The sequence below is a fragment of the Nelusetta ayraudi genome, unplaced genomic scaffold, assembly GCF_046127955.1.
Source record: "Nelusetta ayraudi isolate G7.1 ecotype Tasmania unplaced genomic scaffold, CSIRO-AGI_Nayr_v1 ptg000053l, whole genome shotgun sequence".
In the NCBI taxonomy this organism is placed as follows: Eukaryota; Metazoa; Chordata; class Actinopteri; order Tetraodontiformes; family Monacanthidae; genus Nelusetta; species Nelusetta ayraudi.
Window position 1 is genome coordinate 6,827,372 of NW_027466103.1, and position 24,129 is coordinate 6,851,500.

Sequence of the window (24,129 nt, forward strand, 5' to 3'; positions counted from 1 at the left end):
GTACTTTTTATGTCCTAAGTCATATCTGTGAGTTGAAATGTAAATATTTTGAGCGGCTTATTTTTGTTTGTATTACGAGCACTTATTTGTACTGTCAATTTGAAATGCTTTTAAGAAGCTTGCTGGTACAATGCAATACTTTTGAAAGAGCAGAAAGCATTTTATATTTGTATATCCCTTGTGTGTGTGTTTTTTTTTTTTTTTTTAATATTATGTACATTACTCAAGCCAAAGAATTTCTTTTTCTTTTTCAATATATAAACACATTGCAAGTTGAAAGAACCAAATAAATTCTGGTTGTTCTAAAGTAAAATTGTGGTTTCTTTTATATTGAAACGCCTTATCTAAATTTAGGTATCTATTTTCTTTTGACAGTGTAGAGCTGATCATTTTGAAAATTTGAGGGTTTTTTTTCAACAAGATTTTGGTCTCTGTCATTGCCTATATCATCACACATACATTTTGTGCAGATTTTTTATTTTATTTTTTTACTGAGTTCACTGAGTTTGTTTTGTATAAGTTGCTCTAGATTCTAGAAAGCATATACTCAGCCAGGATTTTATTTTGATGTCCAACAGAGACATAAGATGGTGCGAAAGGATGGTCATTTAAATTCAATGGTTAGTATGTTGAATAGAAAGTAAAACCGACTACATGGTTGATTTCTGGAGTTTTCGTGTTATTATTATGGTGAGGTGCTGTTAAGATTTGGGCCTCATTGGTGCTATTTAAAAATAAATTACAAAATAAGTCTAAACGGAGGAACACCTTTGACTACCTTTGAGCGTGATCTTGCCATGTCGACATAGCCGCAGAGAGACCATGGTGTCTCATTTCCATGTGTGCCTTTTTCCTTCTGGTTTTAGGAAAGGTTGTATTGTCATTAAACAAACACGGTAATATTGTGTGTAATTATAAGGTTGCTTTGACTCACTACTACATCAACCTGTATTTATTAGCTTTGCATACAGTGCTACATTCTAACATGTATCTTAACATTATAGGTCAAGATTTGTCTCCATCTCAAAAGTGAGAGCTGATGGAACAGTGCTGGACTCTTCTCTTCTTTTCAATATCTCATGTACCCCTTTGCTCTGAATGTGTGACACTTTTAAGGTCATGTTAATAAGAGCAGGAAGGAAAGGAAATTGGAGCATGACGGCTCATCTGCGGTGGAGAGATCAAGTACAGCCAGAAGAAACCCAGGGGGAATTTGACTGTGATCTCGGAATCTGGCGTAAAAACATCTGGCCTTTAAACTCGTATTTGTGACAGTATAAATACTTCCCTTTCGAAAACAAATAAACAAGACACATCACTTCAGAGACTCTCCAGCGTTTTTGTTGGTGAGGAACTCTTGAGCAAGGTCCCGCACAGACAAGCGTACTTCCCTCTTCCAGCCACAGGTGTCGCCAGAGCTCCCCTGTGTTAGCAGCCAGCGGCCAGGCGAACCGCTGCATGAGGATCCAGTCGTCACTCTCCATGTTGAAGCAGGACAACTTCTCCTCCAGCCGACTCCCACCGTCTGCCACAGCCTAGCCGCTGCTGCCCCCACTCTGCTCAGCTGTCTCGGTCAGCCCCCGTGCTATGACGCCGGACCGGGAAGGAGCCTCGCCAACAGCTGTATGAGCGCCAAGCCCAGCGACCCACAGTAAGATTACTTCCATTAATAATAACTGCTGTGTTACTAAGAACCACGCCAACGCCACGGCGAGCAGCAGCAACTTGTTATTTTAAGCAGGCGCCTCTCGTCTCCTCAACTAAGGTTCGTTTCATGTGCTAACTTGTGCTAGCTCAGCGAGCTGCCTTAGCTTTAACTGCGACCACAACGGGAGCGGGAAGAATTTCGTCCTTTTTTCTGGCGGAAAAGGCGCAGCTTTCGGACATCGTGTTGTCGCAATACGGGAATGAATTTGCAGTCGGGCGGTGGTGTAGACTTGTAGTGTTTGTGTACAGTGCGTCGACTCGCTGGGTCTTGAGTGGGGGGGGGGTGGGAGGGTGGGAGAGGGGCTAGCGTCGGGGGCTAAGCTACTCCAAAGTGGAACCCTCGACACGTTAGCCGCGTTCTTCCCCTACATGCTTGCTGCGACTTGGCTGTCACTTGTGTGCATGGCAACCACGTAGGCAGCCCGACGTGCTCGGCGGCGGTGTTGAGCAAGGGCAGGTCAATGTGTGTCTCAGCCTCCTGCTTTTATTCGCCGGAGCTGTGTGCTGCCAGCAGTCAATTTCGAGCGCAGCGAATTGGGACCAATCAAACATACAAAAAATATGGATAACCTTCCGCCTTACCATCTAGTGCGGGGGTCATCAACACGATTCTGGTGGGCACCAGGTAGCCCCCCAAGGACCCCATGAGTCGCCCGCAGGCCTGTTCAAAAATTGCACAACTGGTTGATCAGCGTCTAAAATTCATTGTTATCCAACCTTCTTAAGTCATTGTTGATCATTCTTGAGAACTGATGAACGTGATTATTGTCTTCGCCATAGATCATTATCATTAATAATCATATACAACTCATGACTAATTAAAAATGTGTTATTTCAGGAGAGTGTCATAAACTGGTTGCCCTTCATACGACCCAGTACCCATGAAGTAGCTCTCAGGTTCAAAAAGGTTGGTGACCCCCCATCCAGTGCCTCTCTGAGGGAGCCTCTATCACACCGGGGCTGATAGGCATTCACGATGTGCGGCAGGCAGTCAGGCTGTGATAAGAGCATCACGCCCTTAGAGAGTCTGACTGTGAAATTCTACACAGTAGTAGTTCATTTACAGTGGAGGTCATGATATTGTTGTTGTTGTTTCATCTCTCGGCGTTGCTAATGTTACAGTGACCCCCACCCTCTTCCCCCGTCCTCCCCTGACGCGTGTTTACTAATAGCACAATTGCGCCGTCCGCAGCCTCCAGTGACCCCCCCCCCCCCCCCCTTACAAATAATGCTTTGTTCCATTGATGTTAGAAGCCTCTCTGTGTTGTTTAATACAGCATGGCAACATTTTGCATCAAACAGGCCATTATTAGGGCGTTCTGCAGAATTATCGAATGGAACTGGTAAGTGTCGGACAGCTAATATCCAGTATAAGCTCTTTAATACCACCAGAGAGAGGGAGAGCATTGGAAAGTGAGTTGACTTTTGGAGGCTTTGTGCATCAGTCAGTTTAAGTCTTGTTGAGACATATCCGATACAAAGCAACACCGTGTTGTTGTGTTTTATTCCTTATTTTGCCTAAATTTCTTTTTTGTGGTTGACTTGTGACGAGTGGAATGGCACCTGTGCTGTTAAACCAGCTTGGCTAACTAACCTGGTGTAGGTCTTTGCATTAAAACTTTGGTCTTCTTGCTTCCAAGTCCATCTAGGATGTCTTTATTTTTGGGTCTTTGGAGCATACGCCATTATGAATATATAAACTAGTGAGCTAATAGCCTTATATAGCCAGCCAGGCAGCCAATTGCCTTAAAGCGAGGGGTGTTCTCACAAGAGAAATATACTATATGCAGTCATGTATCATATCAACCTGGCGCGCTGTGTCTGTGAAGGTGATGGTGAATAAAATCTGCATGGTGTTGCTTTAAAAAGGTTATTTACCAATATCGTTTTTAAAAATGAGATTTGGGTGTCAACATAAACAAATCTGATGCAGGTTAGAGTACAGTATCCTCATCAAACTGACTCAGTTTAAAAAGTACTAGCCCACCCATTATTTCTATTAGTCTAAGCTCATTTATAGTGTGGATAAAAGAGCTCATCATCTTTAATTGTGTGCTATTGTGTAGAGCTGTGTTTCAGTAGAGATGAAAGTTGCGGAGGAGTGCACTTTAGTTAATAGTTAAAAAGGTTATTGGAATCTGCTGCACAGGGTGTTATAGAGGCTGAAAAAAATCACGGGAAAGGGCCATCTAACCAAAAGAGGAAATGATTGCCAGAGTGCTATGAGTGAGATACAAGGTTATGTTTTGGAAAATTGCAGGTGAGAAGAGAGTTTTAACACTGTCTTCCCCACTTCCCCTCTCTGCTTTGCGCTACAGGGCATATCTGAATTCACTGTCAGACCTGCATGGAATATAAATCCATGTCATATTGGCCAAGTGCAAAAAAAAAAAAAAAAGGGGGGGCGTGGGGGGGTTACAGAGAAGTCAACAGAAATGGAAAATATATGTGTGTGGAGGTCATTCATAGTGAGCGACCCATGGAAATGGGTCATTAGTTCAATAACGTCAGACACTGGAACTATTTTTGGCGTCCGCTGTTGATTAAAGGTTGACAGAGTGTTGACTTCAATGCTTCAAACGTGACGTCAGATACTGTTCAGTACTCAAATCAGTGGCTTTTTCCAATGTTGCTTTTAATGATGAGAGGTTTTATGTTCTGATCTCCTAACACCCATAGTCTATTCGGTCCATGTGACCGTCTACTTTGCAGTAATCGTGTTGGGATATTTAATGGTGTTGGTCCTTAAGCCCATCAGCTAGAACTGCGGCTTTGCTCCTCTGTGAATGACAAACAGGAAGAAGGTATTCCGTTGACTAGAATGGGGTCCTGAGAACATTAAGAGCTGTTTGTTTCTGTGAGTGGGCAGTGCTGTTTTTTTCACTGCTTTTTCTAGCAGGAAGAACAGCAACAGATGTCCCAGCTTCCCTGCCGTGCTGCGAGGAATTCTCACGTCCAATCACATACTGTAGATCTGACTGCCACTGCCCGGGGAGTCATGGTGGCCTGTGGGTTTTAAGACGTTGGCTGTGTAATTGCAGTGTCCCTGGTTGAAGTCCAGCTGGAGGCCGCTATTATAGGTCATTTCAATTCTATCTCTACTCATTTCCAGTCTGGCCTCTAATATCCACTATAAGGATCCAGACACCATATGGGAGGGTTTTTATTTTGTAAACCGACCCTTGTTCTGTCTTTGTTTGGATAGCTGTGTGATGCCACGTGACAGAAAATGCCTCTGTAGCTGCAAGCATTGGTTAAGTGTTCAGTTTTAACTTCAGCCACACAACTTTATGATGTGGGCAGGTGTTTATTTTTACCCTTCTGTCAAGACAGAGCAGTGGACGGCTGCCTCACTGCAGCGCTCGCTCAATACTGCCGTCATCGAAAGTTCCGCACATTCTTGCAGATAACGCAAATTCTTCCATAGAGCAGGTTTCACTGGATTAAAAAATGGTACAAAACATAAAAAATACTTGGACTAAAATGTCCTGCCTGAGACCTTTTTTTTTTTTTTTTTTTTTTACTGTGTATTCATCTGTGTTAGTGTTTCACAGAGGGAGAGTAAACAGCCCTCTGAAATTTGCAAAGCCTGTGGAGCACTAAGTGTTGGATCCCTGAACATTTCAACGTGTTACACTGCCACGTGTCCCGAGCAAAAGGTTTGAGCTGCAGCCCGCTTGCTGCCTTGTGACAAACCCTGAGCGTGTGGTAGCTGATATCTGGGGTGCCTGTGTGAAATAAAAATCTGGCATCGCTGGTCTGGATCGAGGATTGTTCTTCCTGGGGTGTCTAGGTGGAGCAATCTGGGATTGTACACACTGTTCCGTGCTACTGTGTGAGTCACCCTTCAGCGCAATACTGCAGACTGGAATATGGATCCGTGATGTGGACAACCGCTACTGTCTGTCTGATATGTAGTATGATATGAGTTTTTTTTGGTTTTTTTTGTTTAATTTTTGTGTTTTGATCTGAGTGAGACTTGGCTGTTTGATGGTTGTACATGCACTGTCACTGTATCATACAGTTTTTTTTGTTTGCATTTCAATCTTGTTTTAGTGTTTTGTCGGTGTTTCAGTTTTGTGGAGATACGGTTATTCCTCTCTTATCTTAAACGTGCTGTGATCAAGTGACTTTGTATTCATGGGAGTTTAACTGTTTGTACTTCACAGCCAGTCCTTTTAACAAGGGTGTCAGGACTTTTTTTTTTTAATACTCACTGTTGAAAGAGTGACTGCACTGGAGCTACCGAAGCAAGTCACCAAAAGGTGGTGGTGTGTCACATGATCAGAAAGCAGTCTTTCAAAACTAATATGAGCCTCACAGTTTTCTTATCGCAGACAGAAGAGTTTTGGTCAGTGTAAACTATCAGTTTGAATCTGACTGTCCTTCACAACGGAACTTCCTTTCTCACAGGTTTGATAAGTGGCTCGGAGCTGTTCCTTCCCCCCTGAGATGTAAATGCTTTCCCTGACATCTAGCTGGGGAATCTAGGCTAATACTGCTCCACATTGAATCTGCCTCTCTGCCCCCGGAGAGCAAACGCACTTTTAGCAGCTTCTTTTGTGCCAAGACTCTCCTCCTCCCATGGTCCTAGAGAGGTTTTAGGTCACAAGGTTTTTTTGAACAGCTGTAAGTTAGGCTGTATGTCCTAAACTGTCCTTTTTCATTGAATGTCACTCTTCCTCCTCCAGAGATATTTAATTATAAAGGCAGTGCCAACGTTTTAAAGGCCATCTTAAACCTGCACTGTGCAACCATAGGAAGTGGTTTCTGTCAGCTTGTGTGTATTGTAGTTGTTTTTTTTTTTTTCAATGAATCCCAATAGTGTAGAGAATTTACAACCGGAGAGATATTGTCCTTCCTTTTAAGGGTTTGTCCGCAGTCTTACAGTAGAATCTTGGGTGGGTTTCACAAAGGAAATAGTTTCATGATTAAGCCCAAAGTGCAGTGAGTCATAGTAAAAATATAAAGGCATTAATCGTCACTTCAATATCAGACTGACAAAGGTATTATTCAGATGATTTTGTCATCATGAATAATTGAGTCCGGGAACAGAAATGTGGTTGAAGGTGGACTAACTGAGGTAATGGGTACTTTTCTGTGAACCTGACAGGGAGTTCAGCTCAGTGAGAGAGAGACAGAGAGAGAGGCAGGTTGGTAGGCGATTCACTGGGAATTTAGATGTTCCTTGACACTTGTGTTTTATTATGGCTAATGTTTTCTCTCTCTACTTCATGGACAGTGTTGTAAAGGAAGTTTTTCTATTTATTTGTGTTTATTTCTGCAAAAGTCTGCATCATGAAGTGTGATGTGTTTTGTACCTGCTTTAAACAGGTGTCAGCTCATAATGTTTCTGAGTGGCTTCTCCTGCAAATGGCACAGGACCAGATGATTGGCATTGTGTACACTCTACGTCAGCTACCGATAATTTGAGCGCAAAAATATGAGGAGCTGAGAGGAGCTGTTATGTCATGGCTTCAACATCAGACTAAAACCCTCTTTGTTGGGTCACCACGGGCATCTGTCAGATTAGCTCAAAACGTTGGCACCAGTGCAACAGTTGCTTTTTATCTTGCCCCTCCCAACCCCCCACGTCACGGCAGTTCACTATTGTTATGTGCAATTCCATCGCAGGACTTATTCTTACTGATATGAAACCGTGCAGTCAGTGTTTACAAACTACTTGATGGAGATGTCATGTGGACGACAAGCCTGAGCTGTATTACATTGAACTCACACGTTAGAGGCCATGTGCCACTGAGGGTGACTTTGCCAAGTAACTCTAGGAAAGCAATCATCGCGTTACCCTTTAGGAAAGACCTTGGGTTTCAGTATATGGACAGCTTCTCTTTCATGGGAATCTGAAGGGCTGCTCTGCTTTAAATCTCTGCCTTTTGCCTTTTGTCCCTGGGGAAAATGGACCAGATGATTTCCTGAGACAGCTACAGTTTCACGCTAAGAGGTAACATTATTTTTTTAAGCATACAATTTGAAAATTGACAATCGGACGCTCCACTCTGTATGTACGTGTTGCATGTTCAGGACAATGAAACTCGATTCTCCAACAGGAATCCCGGTGGACAGCAGCCAGCGCCAGACAGTAGGTGGGAGTGCTGAGAAACCCCTCACACAATTATTTAAACAGCATGACTAGCGAGTCAGGAATGGATATGTAGGTCGGACTCGGGAAGCAATGTATTGATCTTTACTTCTTCTTGCCGTCTGACAGTCCAAGCCAGACCTGTGTGTTCAGTGTCGGCTAGAAATAGCATCTTAGCAGCTGCCAACATCTAATGATCTACTCGGTGAGCAGCACGTCTGTCAGCGTGGAGCAACACCGCTCCGCTCACGTTTTCAATCAAGAGAATGAACAACCACCTCCCAGTTAATTCCTGAGCGCTCCATCAGAATGTCATGACCGACAGGCAGCTACTGCACCAATGTTGGTGAACCTCGTTGTTGCAGCTGTGCTTATTATTTCAGACTTTTGAAGGAAAAGAGAGTTTTGCCGCCAGGGGTTTCGAAGCCGTAATTACATCAGTCCTCAGTGTACGCAGGCATGTGACCGGCCCAAATGAGTGATTACTGATTAGTAAACATCTTCAGATCCAGCTACGCTCCAATGAAACTGCAGCTGGTGTCATTACGAGGAGTGAATGCACCCTCTGTATCTCTCTGTCTCATGATCTTAATTTTTTTTTTGTGCATGCGGAATGATGAGGTTTGTTTTCCACTCTGTCTACAAAAAATAATAACAATGCCAACTTGTCTTTGGGTACTTGCAAACATTACTGTTTGTGATTGAGTATTAAATTATCCATATTTACAGCACCGGCATGAGGTTGCGAAGTGAAGTCCTGGATCTGATCACCGAAAACTACTACTAGCTGCTTCAGCCCGTCCCATGCCTACATTTGATCAAACGGCTTGTGAATGTGAAGCTGACAGTCAATAATGTTTCTGTTTCTGTTTTTTGAATGTGGACTATTAGGGCTGATGTAGGTAAGTCTTGACGTGAGGTCAGATGATTGCAAAAAATAACAGCCGATGTCTCACTCCGTGGAAATTCGCTGCTGGTGTGGAAGGTTGCATTGATTTTTTTTTTAAAAAAAGAGCAAATTATTTGCCTCGCAAATTCACTCCCGCTTCACTCCCGGACCTTAATGCTGGTGGCTTGACCCTTTGACTGGAGCTGCTACTATTTCCTCAGTTGCAGAAACTATCATCCACGCCCTTCCTTTCACTTCCCTTAATCGAGCCAGAGACACAACTATAAAGCTGTGGGCGGGGCCTGGCCTGCGCCCCTGCTGTGAGTCAGTCCCAGTCCTCTGCTGTAGCCGTTGGCAAGCTTGCGGTGTTTTATATAGCTGTAGCGGTTATGCAATACACATTGGAAACATTCCCTCCTCCATCCATAACCCAATCATATTCAATTATGAGGCCATTGTTGCCAGTCTTTCCGTTGTTGCATATTTTGGCTCGTCACTTTCACAGTGACAGGAACTTACCACATGTCTGGTTAAAGTGTTATGAAATACATTTGTTATGAAATGCATTTTGTAATGATGAATGTGAGAAATGCTGTTGTTTTACATGTTGATTTACTTGTGGAGATGATAGTCGGGCCTTCTGGCAGAAAGCCTCTTCTATCCCCCCCCAAAAAAAACAGGCAGTAAAACCGACAACTTATTATTATTATTTTTTTTATCAATAGCTACACATTTCTAATGCACTTCGAGGTCAGAGTGGGCTAATGTACGTAAGGTGCAGCTGGCCAAAGCAGGAAAACCCTGGAATACAAGCAGTCTCCGGGCATTTCACGCAATACAGTGGTGACGTGTCTTTGTTTTCCTCCGTTCAGTCTGCCAGTGGCGGCCTTCTTCTCTGTACTGTTGTTGTTCCTCAAGCACTCACGGCTCAAGGATTCTCTCTCAGTTCACTTCATATTTAGGTTAGATACACTCAAGTCTGTCGGGTTTGTTGGAGCTACCGCCGTCTTGCAGTGGTATCATATGTAGCTGGACATGACATCTCATTCTCCGCCTCCCTCGCCATCGTTTGCCAGTCAATCTTTACCCGTGTTTTGATGTGTTTTTCATTTTTTTTCAGCAGTGGACTTTTAGTTACTGGACAGCTTGGGAAAAACTGGGGGTTTCATATTGAATTAAACATTGAAAAGCTGTTATAAATTTAGATGTAATATTTTATAGTATTTAAAAAGCTGTCGCTAGTCGAGGTTTCTCCGTTTTAAGGACCACAACACAACCTTTCCACTTTTCTATCCTGTTGCATAGAAAAATGAATTCCATACACCTCCAACTGTGCATGACAGGGAAGTCATGCACAGTGTAAAGCTGTGGGCGGAAGATGCCAGGTAAAGATGGTGCTGTTGTGATGAGCACCAGTTTTGATTAGCTGAGTTTCATTTCCTCGCAATACAACTCCCTGCTGCCCTGTTGTATCAAAAGGACATGCAGTACGATGTGTGTGTGTGTATTGTGTGTGTGTGTGTGTGTGTGTGTGTGTGTGTGTGTGTGTGTGTGTGTGTGTGTGAGAGAGAGAGAGGGAGGTGTGGGGGGGGTGTTGAGATCTCACTGTGCATTTTTGTTGTGTCTTTGTTTTTTTTATTTCTGGCTTATCGCTCAGCACAGCTGCTGGAAGAAGCATTGTTCTTTGCACTGGCAGGATTAAGAGGGATTTCAAGAAAACACACAAGTCACCCCATAATGGAGTGTTAAAATTGCATCTTATTCGGTAAACAATACCATTTATATTGCGCGTAACCAAAAGGGTCACAATTTTAATTAAAAGTGGGTTTGTTTAAAATAGACACAAATTTATTTGGAACAATGTCCTGTCTGGCTTCTCATTCAGTCGCAGCTTCTTCATTGTTTTGGTTTTGTTTTTTGTGTTAACACATTGGCCTCAGTTTGTTTTTTCTCAGAGAAGAACTATTAACTGAGCGCAAATTAAACCCAAAGGCTACGCTCTCCTAAATGGATGTTTTCTGCTAGCGCTGTTTTAACTCCAGAGCTCAAAGCCGTATTGGGATCACACTACAGTGAGTATAAGGTGAGGACATTAAGTTGCGCCAATACTCAGCAATCCCTCTGTAAACAGGGCGGTGTCAGGCTTGTAGTTTGAGCGTAGACAGCTGTAACTGTCAACAATCAAACAAACATTTTAAGTCACTTTTTTTTCTATTCTAACTGCCTTTTCTTGTTTAACGCTGTCGGCCACCTGCAGCCCAGTGGTGCTTCGTAGTGTGTGTGTGTGTAGTGCGTGCAGGTGGCAAACAGACCGGCCATCCCAACGGACACGTTTGCTTTCCCCGGGAGCCGGGGAGTGGGCGGCGTTGGGATTCTGCGGTTGCAACACCGCTGTGCAAAGGCGGGTGGAGCTTGGAAGAAGGGACACCGGGAGCGAGGCGACTGTTTTTTTTTTTTTTCTGTTTGTATTGCTGAAGGTAAAAGAGTGACTGAACTCAAAGCGCTTGTGTCTCTGCAGGTGAGACAGGCCGCTCCACCAGAGGGACCTGGATGCAGTGTCTCCTGCGGCTCAGCTGAAAGGTGAGAGCTGCAAACTTTTTAATCAGTCGCTCAGATGTTTGTTTTGGCTGCTCGGTGTTCAGCCTTATCATTTACTTTCATTGATTTGCATCTATTCCGGGTGTTAATACCTTGCAGTCCAAGGGTTAGTCCTCGATGGTTGGATATTTGCTGTGTCAAGGTGCTTAGGAAAAAAAACATGAACAATAAAAAAACATGGCACAAAGGACACGTTTTTAACAAGCGTTGCCAGAAGGCATTTCTATCTGTGAGCTGGAATCAGGAAACCAGGGCAAGTCTCGAAAGAAAGTAAGAACGATGCCCTGTCTGTTGATGCCCTCCTGCAAACTAGTTTATGCAGCAATTTCACCAAATGCCAACAAGAAATATAAACTTTTAAGTTTATTATTTATAAACGTTTTTGTGTTTTTGTGGCTGTTCCTCTTTGCTGATGGGGATTGTGTGCCAGTGGCCAGTTCTTCCATCTGTCTTTGTTTGTCTGCGTCTGTTTAGAAGGCAGTTTTGGAAACTCAACACGATTAGCAGAAAAGGTTTTTACGCTGTCGCCAAATGGGTTCTGACTCGGCGATGGAAGTTGAATGAGTTGTGACTAAACAAACACACAGAGCCAACAATGGACTCCTGTGACGAGTGATTTAGCTGACAGCGTCTTTCTGCTTTCTTTTTAACGCGCAGGAACGCACGCGGCCAGTAGCAACGGCGAGAGAGCAAAAGTATTCCTTGTATTCAGCCATGAAAAACAAACATCAGGAAATGGCATTCAAACAGAGTTCTGCCATATCTCACTGACTAATTCTGAGCAAATATTGACATTGTTTACACTGTCATCTCTTGGCAGAGCCAGTGTATTTTATCTCCTGTAACCACTTGATGGAAATGCATCTGATTGACGAGTTCTGATGTTTGGGTCTTTTTTTGGTGTATGCTCTATACTAGGATTACAAAAAAACTGCAACACGGAATAAAGACAGAACTGGCTGAACAGAGTGAGGAAGCTCTCTGCATCTGCGTAATACATTTGGGTTGGAGGGGTCGAATGTTTGAGGTCGCTTGAGGACATTTGGCTGCACAATGGGAGCTTGGAACTCCACAACGGACTGCAACATTTGCACCAAGTGCTGTTTTTCAAAAGAAGAGCAGAGGGAATATATTGACCAGTTACTGTTTCCTTATTAGAGTTTCATCTTTTCTTTACCGTGCTCTCTCTGATTATCTGTTTGTGGATAGATTTATCATCTATCATTGTGGCTCTTGGTTAGCTGATTAGCATATCACACTGCATAGTCAGAGACAAAGCAACTAAATCTGTTCCATGACTGACATTTTTAAAAAAGAAAAGAATTGAAACGAAACTAGTACACTGCACGGAGCTGTAAATTGAATAAAGTCCCCTAAGAAAGCCACAGGCTGCCACGTGAGGAGTCAACATATTGTGCACTCTGGTGCTGACCATACATTGAAAAGTGTGGAAACTCCCAGAAGGTTTGGCCTTGCAGCTTTGCCTCGCTACTTTTGAGAAGGGCATTTTCTCCAAAAAATATTTAGTGTGTACTAAGAGGCAAAGGAGGATGACAGTTTTAGTTTGTTCCTCAAAATTATCATAAGCCTACAGTGTGTAGTTCTCCCACTGTGAGCCTGGAGCTGTTTCACCAAGAACCAGTTCTGCAGTTGCTCTCTGTGTGTGAATCATAAATTCAGGAGATATGTTTGTTTTTTTCACTCCCAAACTTCTTTCACTTCTCACCTGAGAGAAAGATCCACCCAGGCTTCCATTTCTGTAGCATAGAACCAAACCAGGTCAAGCCAAACCAAGGCACAGCTACAGTAGTACTACTCAGACAATATATCAGCTAAACCTGAATAATAATGGTAGCAGTGTTGTTGATTGAAAGTTGTTTCACAGTCGGAGGAGTATGAAACGGACTCCCACACTCCGCTCTTTGCTGAAGAATTATTATTTCCATTCATCCGGCACTGTGTATGATTTTCCATCCGTTTGTTAACAGTCTCTCTCTGGACAGCCTCCAGGTCTCTGCTGGCAAGCGGCTACCTTCTGACACACACCTTCATTAAGATCGCAAACTCATGGAGAATAAATCCAGCACTCCTTTAACTGTTCATGAAAAAGCCACATGTGCATCTCCCGTCTCTGCCTCAGAGGTCCATGGCCAAGTCCACATATAGGCACACTGACTTACTGCTTGAGTTTGTAGAGTAATGTTGATATTTTTGGTTTTGTTTTTTGTGTGTTTTCCATGACGCTTGACACTTCACTGTTTCACAAGGTTTCTATGATGGTCCTGTGGCTGCTTCTAAAGCACTCCCAGTTAGTTCTTCAACCAAAATGTTCTTGTTCCAGAGTATATTCTTATTATTTATATTATTTTCTTTTACCAACTTCACCTGTTTCCTGGTTTGATCTTGCACTGGGGGTTGTTTGGAAAGTGAATTCGGTCTGATCGACTGACACAACTCTTTACAACACTTTGTACCCCTGACGCCTACCTGTGGAACTTCTTTCTTGTTTTCTTGTGGGAAAAAAAATGAAAAAGACAAACTGACCGCGCTTCTTTGCTGCTGAGACACAACGAGCCACTGGTAGAGGCAGAAAATGAATTGTGACATAGCAGATTTATTCACCTTTTTGTTTTGTTTATATAGATATTCAAATTACAAATATTTTCACACTAATTTTCTAATTGAAATAGGTGATATAGCATTATTTAAATGTGTGGCAGATTTGCCACAGTAAACATTCCTAAAATATGCAAAACACTCTTGCTGTTGCCAGAATTGAGTCTGCAGCATGATGTGGTGCAGTTAAAATGATTGCAGCATTAAGGAACATTAATCTTCAAAGGTACATTTTTATTAAGTCACATACATTGATGTGATTATAAAAGAATTTGACGTGAAACATATGACAGTACCTAAAACCCTCTGACATTAGTAGGGTGTATATAACAAGTGATTTCATTTTTAATCCACCATGCATCTTTATTTCTTTAAATATCCTGCATTCCCCCCGGCTGTAGTTAATAAAAGGCCCGTGTCTCATTGTGTTAGTCGTTGTGCGCGTGGTTATGTGTGCTGTATGTGGGCACCAGTGTGCCGATGCTCATTTGCCGCCTGCTCTGTCAGTTCCATTTGTGTCTGCGCGGGTTAAGTGTTGTTTGCAAGTGTGGCTCTGAAAAGGTTCTGCTCATATTGAAGGTCTCGATGTTCCGAGAAAAAGAACATTGTGATGCCGCCGCGTCTCTGCGAGGCACAGTCAGGGATTCAGCCTCTGTGTGAGTCAACGTCATCAGCGAGCGCCTGTGCGTTGCCTTGACATGCATGTGAGCCCACGGCTGACGTATGTGTGTGTAAAAACAAAAGGGGGCGCTGTTCCCGGCAGTAGTGCTGTCATTCCTTCAGATATGGCTCGGCCACTACGGGGCAGCTATCTTGGGCTTGGCTCCAGTTCTGGAGACAGCCAACTGGTTCCAGTCCAACTGTGAGAAGCGGTGCTCAGTCAGGCACCGGCTCCGGTTTTGAGCTGGTTCCTGCTCGGTGGAAAAGGGGCCTATGTGATGAAAGACATTCTCAGGTTGTATCCGAGAGATGATTGAAAAGAATTACTTTGAATCAGGAAAAGGGCATTTACTAAAGGCTGAAGGCATTCACGTTTTTTGTTTTTTAATTTTCAGGTTTTCAAAGGTGCATCATTATCACCTATTGTGTTGTCGCGTGATAGCAGCCATTGCCACAGACCCATCTTGAGCCCCACTCAACTGTAGTCAATCTGCAGCTGATCTTTGGTTAGTTTCTGTTGCTCTTTAAATGAATAAAAACACTACTAGTTTGTAGTGTATTTGAAATTTCTTTGCAGTCTTTACAGGGGAACTTAATTTTTTTCTCTAAACGCTCCCGTTCAGCTGTTCATCGTTTCAGTACTTATTGCAAAACATGCTGTTGTCTCTAACAAGCTGATCAGCCGCAAAAATCACAAGCAAAAGTGTCACAAAATGTTCTTTTTTCTGTATTTAAACAGTCCTGTTCATCACGCTGCTCACATTGTTACATCATGACACCAAGAAGGCAAAGTAGCACCAGCAAGAAAAAAGTCGCATGAGGCACTGGTATTTTTTCTCATGCCATACCCACCACCGTTGTTGGTGTGCTGCGTTCAATGAGTTCTCTGAGACGAGGAAATGATCTCTCAGTGTGGCAGGAACTTTTACGCACTAGGTTGAAGACCCCTAACTTTTAGTGAGTAGTGTGTGAGTTGACCATCCGTGTAAAAGCTCTCTGTGCCATCACTCAGTTTTCTTTTCACTGTATATGACCAATAAAACTCTGTGGCCATGGGTTTCTCCCTGCTACGTTGCCTTAAATAGGATTCACGGGTTGGAGTGAAACTGCAGCAGTTGCACACTTGGACAGGTGGTTTAAAATAGGCCGTAAGCGAAGGGAAGTGAGTTCATTTGTCTCGCAATTGTCTTGACAATGGAGAATGCCATTGCAGCGCTCCATCGGAGGTTCATTACGCACCGTCACCGTGGCAGCACAACAAAAGAATGAACCTCATGTTCATTCTTTTTTAGGTGAGATCAAACTGGAAGTCTCTCTGGAAGGCATTTTCACCATGTGAGCTCCCTGAAAATATACCTTCAGCCCACGCAAGACTCAGAATAGTGCGGCTAAACCACACAGCCACCCACTGTGCATCACAAAATTAGACATCTGTGTTTCACATGCCTTGGTCGAGGCCTACTTCTCCGCTGTTATTTTTATTGGCCTCTTTCGGAGACACTACTGTTCCACTTTGATATTTTACATCTCCCTTTACTTGCCAATTATGATAATGCAAGGCTGCGGACTACTTTGTGATTTGCACTTGTGCCTCCAAGTTGTTGGTGCACATCAGTCATCCTGAATGCATATCCTCAATTTGAATAGTTATGAATAATGTATAAATACAGTTTCATGTTGCAAAATGATTTGTACCAATGCATGTGCACTCTGTTTCCACTCTTACGGCCCCACTTAGACACAGATCCTTAAATGACACAGTACCTTCAGGTTGGAGCTGCAGTTGCTGCAAAAGATCTCAGCATTGATTTGATTGTGTTGACTCGCAATTCCATCTCTCCCTTCATCATATTGTGATAAAGATGAAAATTTGTCAGAACTTGCACCGCAGTACATTGCCCAGATCTTAGCAATAAAGCAGAGAGAACCCCCCCCACCCCCTCTCCACTCGACTCTGCATTGAAAACAAGGTGCTTGGCTGCTGAAACGCTGCAGTGAGAGCTGATTAGATTTTGACTTTCTCATCTTGACAGCGCGCGTGTTGCTGCAGGATGAGAATGAGCCCGAAGGCTACGAGGGTTTTGTGATTGTGCGTCAGTTTTATTGTTGATGAGATGTCGATCACGCCTCTTTTGTGTAGCAGAATTCGCTCATCGCCGCTTACCCTTGCGTTACGTTTGAATGATAAATCAGTGATGCTGTGCTTTGAAAACCTCTTGGAAAATCTAGATCTGCAGGTGACAGGTGTTTCTTTTTATGCACCCCAGTAAACGGATGGAAACTGGTGATAGTTTATTTTGATTGTCCCATGTAGCAGCCTCACTTTTGCCTCCTAGTGGCAAAAGCAGGTACGGCGCTCCAGTCAGAACCTCACTGCTGAACGTGAACGAGCGTGTTTGGATGTATTCCCACTGCCCCGCATTGAACCGTGTTCAGTGTGCCACGTTTTGCATTGTTAATGCCCCCACTGTACGTCAGCAGCCCATTGGCGTATATCTAGGTCATGTGGCCATTCGTTAGCCCTGTTGTCACTGGAGGGACGGGTGGGGGTTAACAGTGTTGGGGCGGCTAAAAGGAGGGCAGATGGAGTGATGAGTGGATGGAGGGAGTGTCTGGATTTAATCTGTGTCGCCGTATTAGCAACAGCTGGCTTGATGTTGGTGTTAGTCAGTGTTTGGTGGCTCTCACGCCGCTGCGGACAAATTGAGCATTTTCCTCAGCTGACAAGCGACTGGCCTCAGCCTGTCTTTCAAGACAGGGATTAGCTCCAGCTAGCTTTATTTCCTTTTGTTTATCATCAGATGTCTTTTTTTTTTATTTATTCCGTTCATGAAGGTGGACAACATAATTTATACATACGCACTCTACCCCTTCAAATCAACACCTCCACAACTGGAAAGGAGCAGCAAGAAGAAAACATTTCTTATATTTGTCTGCTCCCTATTTGAACAATTAAAAAAAACAAAAGATGTTCTCATATCACATACAGTTGATTTTCAGTTGCCTGCACCAAGACTAGCAAAACCTATAGACTTAGTTTTTAACAGTTCAGCATATTGTCCTTGCGCCAACGTCGGACAGAAGATGCGTGTTGGTATATTCCTGGATGCCTTTGCATTTTTAAAGAAGCGAGCAGAGTGAGTACATGCGTCAGGGTGGAACCTCTTCAATATTTAAATGCCAGAACAACTCTCAAAGCTCACGACGGTGCACTTGAAAACCAGAGTGTTCAGCCTTAGAATGTGCAACCAGCGTTTTTGCACTGCTTTTGTGCCAAAGCCTATTTCCCAGTGATTGAATTGGTGTGGAAAGGCCGTCATCAAAATACAGGTTTAGCGTTGAAGTAGCTCAATACTTAATAACGCCTTTATCTAGCTGTTAATCCTGAAGAAACTGTTGAAGGTTTTCTGATCTTCCGAGGTTCTTCTGCTCAGGCCGCTACTTACCGTGGTCTATAATGAGTAAGCTGTTTCTGCTTATGTCAACTTGAGTCAAAATTTGAATGAGTATTTAATTGTCATTCAATTTTAGCAACATTTAGCAATAATATTTGGACTCACTCCATGTGCCCTGGAGAATGGATTTAATAGATTTGTTATGATGTTTCTGGTCCAACAGTCTCTGGAGCGCTGTCTTTAGACATACATTTATTTATTTATTTATTTATTTAATAGAATAACCATTTGCTGCAGCAGAGCTGCTACTCCTCTTCCGGGGGTTCACCAAAAATGTTACATACACAATAAACATGAATCAAAATTGTATTCAATAGTATATAAAAGCAAACAAAAAGTATGAAAAACTTTATAAAGCAGATAAAAAATAAAACAAAAGAAAACACAATCAATGTGACTCTCATCTCAGCACTTCAATCCCAATCAGGGAGTCATTGTACCTGACTAAGTCTAGTGTGCACATAAAGAGTTGGTTTTAAACAAAAGCTAAAGAATTAGCCGCATCATTCTCAAAATGTCTGTTTTTCCTGCTGCCTGAACCCAGTGAGATGATCTCATTTCCTGCTGCCGCCGTGTGCTTTCTGCGAGATTCTGTTTCACTGCGGGCGGCGGAGCTGTTTGTGTAAACTGGCATCTTCAACAAACCCGTCTCGGTTTTGCTGACACCTGCGATATTTTTCTCATCCGTATCAGCTTCCACATCTGCAGGGTTGCCCCTTGTGATCTCTGACGGAGAGCGAGATCTGTGCTAGGTAGAGCAGCCAAGCATGCAAATAGTACGCGTTCCGACGTGCCAGCATGATGCCTCCCAGACCTCCTCCCTGTCGGAGGGAGAGGAAACTCAAGCCGGTGTAATGATTACTAAAAAGTAGCGCAGTCCACGTGAGAGCAAAACTATTGCTTTTACCCCAGCAAGGTAACTGAGGGTCATATCCTCTGTTGTTGACTGTCCTGCTTTTCATAGTTCAATGTTAATGTTTGACGCAGGAGTGTTTATCAGCTGCTGTCTTATCTGTTGTCTGCTGCTACCTGACTGTTATCTTTTCCACAAGAAGTTCCTATCGCCGGACAAATATTAGCCTAGCACCTGCATAGCACCACTGTGGTTGCTGGAAGTCTGGAAGTTTATGTTAGTGTGTTAGTCTCTCCTGGCAAACTTTGGGTGCAGTTCACAGCAGTGGTACTTTTTGGACCCAAGGGATCCTTATAAATACCCTTGAATTGCATTCTTAGTTTCTCTCTCTCTCCACACCTTCTGTTGTGACATATTTTACTATTACATTTAGCTTCTATGCCTTCCTACTGTAGCTACTCTAACTTAGTTGACAGCATCGATTGATTTTCTTTTTTAAAGTGAGATATAGGATACGTTCCATATTACCCAAATATATTCATCAAATGTAAATGTGTATCATCAGTGCAAGTGCAAACTCTGTCACTTGACCACAAACAACCGCACTTGCTTTGTCTCACACACATGCACCCCTGAAAATAGCTGTTCATCCATTTTTCTTTTACATTTTCTTGTGTCTTAAACATTCAGTATCGAGAAAAAAATGCAATTCACATAGAAAAATTCAAATCTCTTTTTATTTCGCGGCACCAATCACTTTGTGTTTCATGAGGAAATGGAAGGTTCATTGAAGAGCAGAGTAGTGGTTTAGGCCGAAACGGATTCCTTATACGATTGTCATAAATAATTTGTGAGGTAAAAGTGGCTCATTATGCATGTAAAAATAACCATCAGCTGTAGATGTCCGGTCACTTTATTCTCACTGTGTTCTGTCAGACATTGCGTATTTGCTTTCACTTTTCTCTTCACACACCCACGGGAACATGGGTCAATAATAAAATGTCCATGCAGATGTCTGAAAAGATAGCACGAGGTGATCATGATTCCTGGGAAATGTGTCACACGTCAACTGTTGATTTCATCACGCGTTGCACAAAACTGTGTTTCAGCATCTCACTGGAACAAAAGCTGATTTATGGACCAGATTTCACATTTGGCCGGATGCTCCAGCGGCGGCGACACACCCAGCCAGGCGGTTGCGGGACGTGCACTCCAGTCGTGGCTCGCTGCGATCTCACTCGCTCGCTCGCTCACTCGCTCACTCACTCACTCGCTCGCTCAGTCGCTCAGTCGCTCCACCACTTGAAGCTTGAGCTGGCAAGTTGCATGGCAGCATTTTGTTTCTCCGTCTTGGCTCCACGTTGTGCCCCTTGTGTAATCCTGCCTTCAGTCTGCAGCAGCAAGGCAGCCGTACACACACACACACACACACACACACACACAATCACACACTTGCAGGCCATACACTTGACCTTATTCAACTCACTCTCACACACACACACACACACACTCACACACACACACACACACACACACACACAGTGGGTACGGCCTCCGCTGTCAGACGCATACTAAGCACAAACACATTAAGCATGCATGGATTCCACACCCATGCTGCTTCCAGACTGCATAATATGTCCGGCCTTCTTCTAATAAACCTCCCCAGCTGCTGCTGCTGCGGCCGCCCCCTCCTCTTCCTCTTCATCCTCCCCCTCATCATCCTCCTCCTCATCCTCCTCCTCCTCCTCCTCCTCCTCCTCCTCGTCAGTCTGCATGTCTGCCCACATCTTGACCTGCTTATGGGCCTTGTCTGCAGATGGTATTACTTCCCTCGGTGTGATGGCCAGTTTGCAGCTGCACGGCCCGTCGTGTCGCCTGTGTTGTAACCCTTCATGCTATTTGATGCAGCCTGCACCACACTTGAGGGTGTGTGTGTGTGGTTGGGGGGGGGGGTCCTCCACGGTGCTGCATATGCATGTGTGCGCTGCTGCTGCTGCAGCAACCAATTTGCTATTTATAGACCTGGCCCACAAGGACAAATAATAAGGCTCCTTTTTCTACCTACCTACCTTTTCTTCCTCATATCTTGGCAGCTCACTGCTGCCCTTTGCAAAGGACGAGGGGGCCGGAGGGCGTAAAAGAGAGGACGGCGGACAGGAGATTGCGAGATCGGGCGGTTCAGGTTGTGGTCGGAGAAAATGAGTCACATAAATGCAGGGAAGCAGTGAGTGCTGGCACTGCCAAGCGGATGTGAGTGTGCTTGCATATTGAGAAATTTTCCTCATGAAAGGGACCTTCAGCTTGTCGCATCTCTGGAATCTTTTAATTGTAAGAATAACATTTTTTTCATTCTAGTTCTTTTGCAACATACCAGCGTGATCTGACAAAGTACGTAGGCGAATTGTTTTTGAGTGCAATAACAAAGACTGACTCATCCGCTAAAGGGTTCTATGAATGAATTTATTTTTACACGTTGCTCTTGAACGTAGTTCTGGAGGACGAGTGGGCGAGGAGTCAGAGGGTCTCGGTTGACGCTTGTGCACAGGAGAAAAGCTGAATGAAACCGAACAGGTCTGATCGGAGCGACGTCGGATTGCAGCGGTGTGGCCACCTGCTGCTTTTGATGCACCTCGCTGCGTCGCCATCTGCTTCCAATTTGCCGTGATCAGCTCGCCGTCCGTTCGGCCGAGTGTAACGATCCGTCTGGGAACATCGGTGTCCCTCGGCGGCGGTGCATCGTGGCCAAACTGAGCTCGTCAACAGTTGCGCTCAGCCGACGGGAGTGGCAGTGTTGCCGAGGCGATTTCTTGCTCTCGGCGGCTTCCTGTTCTGAGGTGTTTCTTAACTGACTTTGTGTGTACATGGTGCAATCGGCTGTCACAAAGCGAATGTGAAGACAAGTACTACTGTCTTGACCAGGGTGTGTCTGAAGTCGTCAGATACCTTTAGGTGGGAGGGAGGCGGAATGTTCTCAAGCTCCATCCAGGTGTAGATGGGTTCCTTATGTGCCCATAAGAAAACCACTGAAAGATGGAGCTAATTTGCAGCCATATAGCTGCAACGTGAAGCTGCGGATCCACTTATGAACAGTCTGTCAACGTGAAGCGTTGAACAGATTGTAATTGATTACTCTCCTACTGTCCTCTGGACTGCAGCCTGTAGATGCAGGAGGAGGATGGAGTAGGTTGCCACAGTGATGTTGGAGGTGTTCTTTCAGGCTCAGATTGGATGACTTGGAGGAGGTGACAATGTGCAAACTGGACTGTGTCACAGTCTGACACGATGCTATTCTGTGGACGGGCAAACATGTCCTGGTACAGTAAGTCCTTGTTAGTGTTGCAGAGCAGGAAAAAAATAGAATAAGCCTCCACACTGTCTGATGGGAGGCAGGAGTCAGTCAAAGCAATAACTAAGGATGAGTTTATAGTGATAGCAGACTTGAATATTTACGTTGGGAGAGTCAGTCGGAGTTCCCAATTTAAATCAAACTTTAGGATTCCTTCAAGTTGTGAATGCTCCCACTCATAAACGTAATCATGCTTTAGATTTAATTCTAACCGTTGGTCTTAGCATATACCTTTTATACGAATTTTATTCTTTCTCCCTTCATGTTTAGTATTTCCTTCTCACCCCAACTGTTCATAAGCAGATGACGGCCCTCAGGAGTCTGGATCTGCTCTAGGTTTCTTCCCACAGGGGAGTTTTTCCTGGCTACTGTTGCACCTTGCTTGCTCTGGGGGCCCAGTTGATTTTTCCTCTGATTGTACAAAGCGCTTTGAGACGCCTTTGGATGTGATTTAGATTGATTGATTGAAAGCTCAGAATAACTCAAATCCAAGTTAGTTTATTCATGACAAGGCAACCTTAATATATTTTTTCAAATCTGACTTTCACCTGATTGGAAAAAGAAAAACATATGAAATTGCCTTCATGTCCTGTTTTTTTTCTATTTCTCTCTCCAGGGGACCAGCAGGAAGTCAGGATGAAGGAAGAGAATTTATTCCATCGGAGGTTTTCTCTCTCCCCCAATGCCTCGTCCCCTCCCACAATTGACCCCCCCACCCTCACCCGCAATCTGTCGTTCGGAGGCGACAACGACCTCTACAACCTCAGCCCAGGTAAGAAGACCTACAGGCCAACGTTGAAATGCAGACAGAATTCAGGGCAATGTTCTTGTAAAATTCTTACAAAGGATTCCGGTGAGAAGCTCGGCTGTTGTGCTGCTCTGTATGTTGTCCAACAAAACCAACAACCTCTGCTGCTGCTGCTGCTGCTGCTGCTGCTGCTGCTGCTGCTGTGGTGCTTTAACTGTCTGTCAGCAGGTCTGTTCGCAGAGCTCATTTGTGTGTAACTTTGTGTTGTTGTGGGTTCCCACCAGGCAGTGAGACCGACAGGAACGGTCTCTCCATGCTGAATAATGAACTAAGTCCTGCCCAATCACCAAGCAGTAAGGTAAGAACACAGCCCCTGATTGGGCAGCCCCTCAATGGCTGAGATGAATCTGACTGAGCTCCTTTTCAAATTCTCACGAGTCCCCTTCTCCACTTATCTTTCTCCATAAGTACCACGAAACGTCGAGATTTTCTGTGTACGGATCATTGATTTGTTTTTGCGGTGGAGTCATTTGGGGTTCAGTTTGAGTGAAGCTTTTATTCTTTCGTTAATACTAATGACCAGTAATGAACTGAAAACAGCCATGCAAAAGCCGATCACCTGACAGGGCCATGGTGGGAACTGTGTCTTCACCACAAGCCATTTTTTTGGCACCTCAAATAAACGGGCTGGTTCTGTGGCAGCTCCTTGTCTCGTGTCTACAAGAGCAACACAGACAGAGAGTTTTAGAGTAGGTGGAATACATTTATTCAGATGAGATACATCTGTGAATGAATATCCATTAAATATATAAATTCACAGATTGAGCTTGTGCACCTATGGAACTGTATTTACACAACCGTTTCAGCCCTTTAAGCTGAAATACTTGTAACAGTTTGGTGTTGTCTCAAATCACAAAACACTTCATGTTGAGCGTAATCTGCAAAAATATCATCCAAGAGCTTTTACACTAAAAAACATACACGCCTTAAACAACTATTTGTCACCTTGTCTTGTCTGTATCACTTTGTCTTGTCCTGCCTTGTCTCACTGCATTGGCTAGTTACACGCAAAGTAATTAACTGTGCAGCTTTAACCCGTGTCCCATGTAGTGTTTAACTAAACTAAAAACCCAGGGAGGTTAAACTGTGGGGCTTTG

General features: G+C 43.9%; 1 protein-coding gene and 1 long non-coding RNA gene across 5 annotated transcripts in view; one reads left to right on the plus strand and one right to left on the minus strand.

The window, feature by feature from the left end:
* Nucleotides 1-57: 57 nt before the first annotated feature.
* LOC142896461 (uncharacterized) lies at nt 58-2,792 on the minus strand. The gene is made up of 2 exons (XR_012928354.1): nt 2,580-2,792; nt 58-2,368 (listed from the first exon to the last, which is right to left on the minus strand). It is a non-coding gene; the product is annotated as an uncharacterized LOC142896461 (long non-coding RNA).
* osbpl5 (oxysterol binding protein-like 5) overlaps nt 1,365-24,129 on the plus strand; it is a 35,646-nt gene continuing 12,881 nt past the window's right edge. Inside the window, exons 1-4 of one of the 4 annotated variants that reach the window (XM_076038125.1) lie at nt 1,365-1,651; nt 11,215-11,276; nt 22,841-22,996; nt 23,257-23,330. In XM_076038125.1, coding sequence (XP_075894240.1) covers nt 22,861-22,996; nt 23,257-23,330 — 210 coding nt within the window. In that variant the 5' untranslated portion in view covers nt 1,365-1,651; nt 11,215-11,276; nt 22,841-22,860. The remainder of the gene's footprint in view (nt 1,652-11,214; nt 11,277-22,840; nt 22,997-23,256; nt 23,331-24,129) is intronic. The other 3 variants (XM_076038126.1, XM_076038127.1, XM_076038128.1) reach the window with 3 other exon arrangements.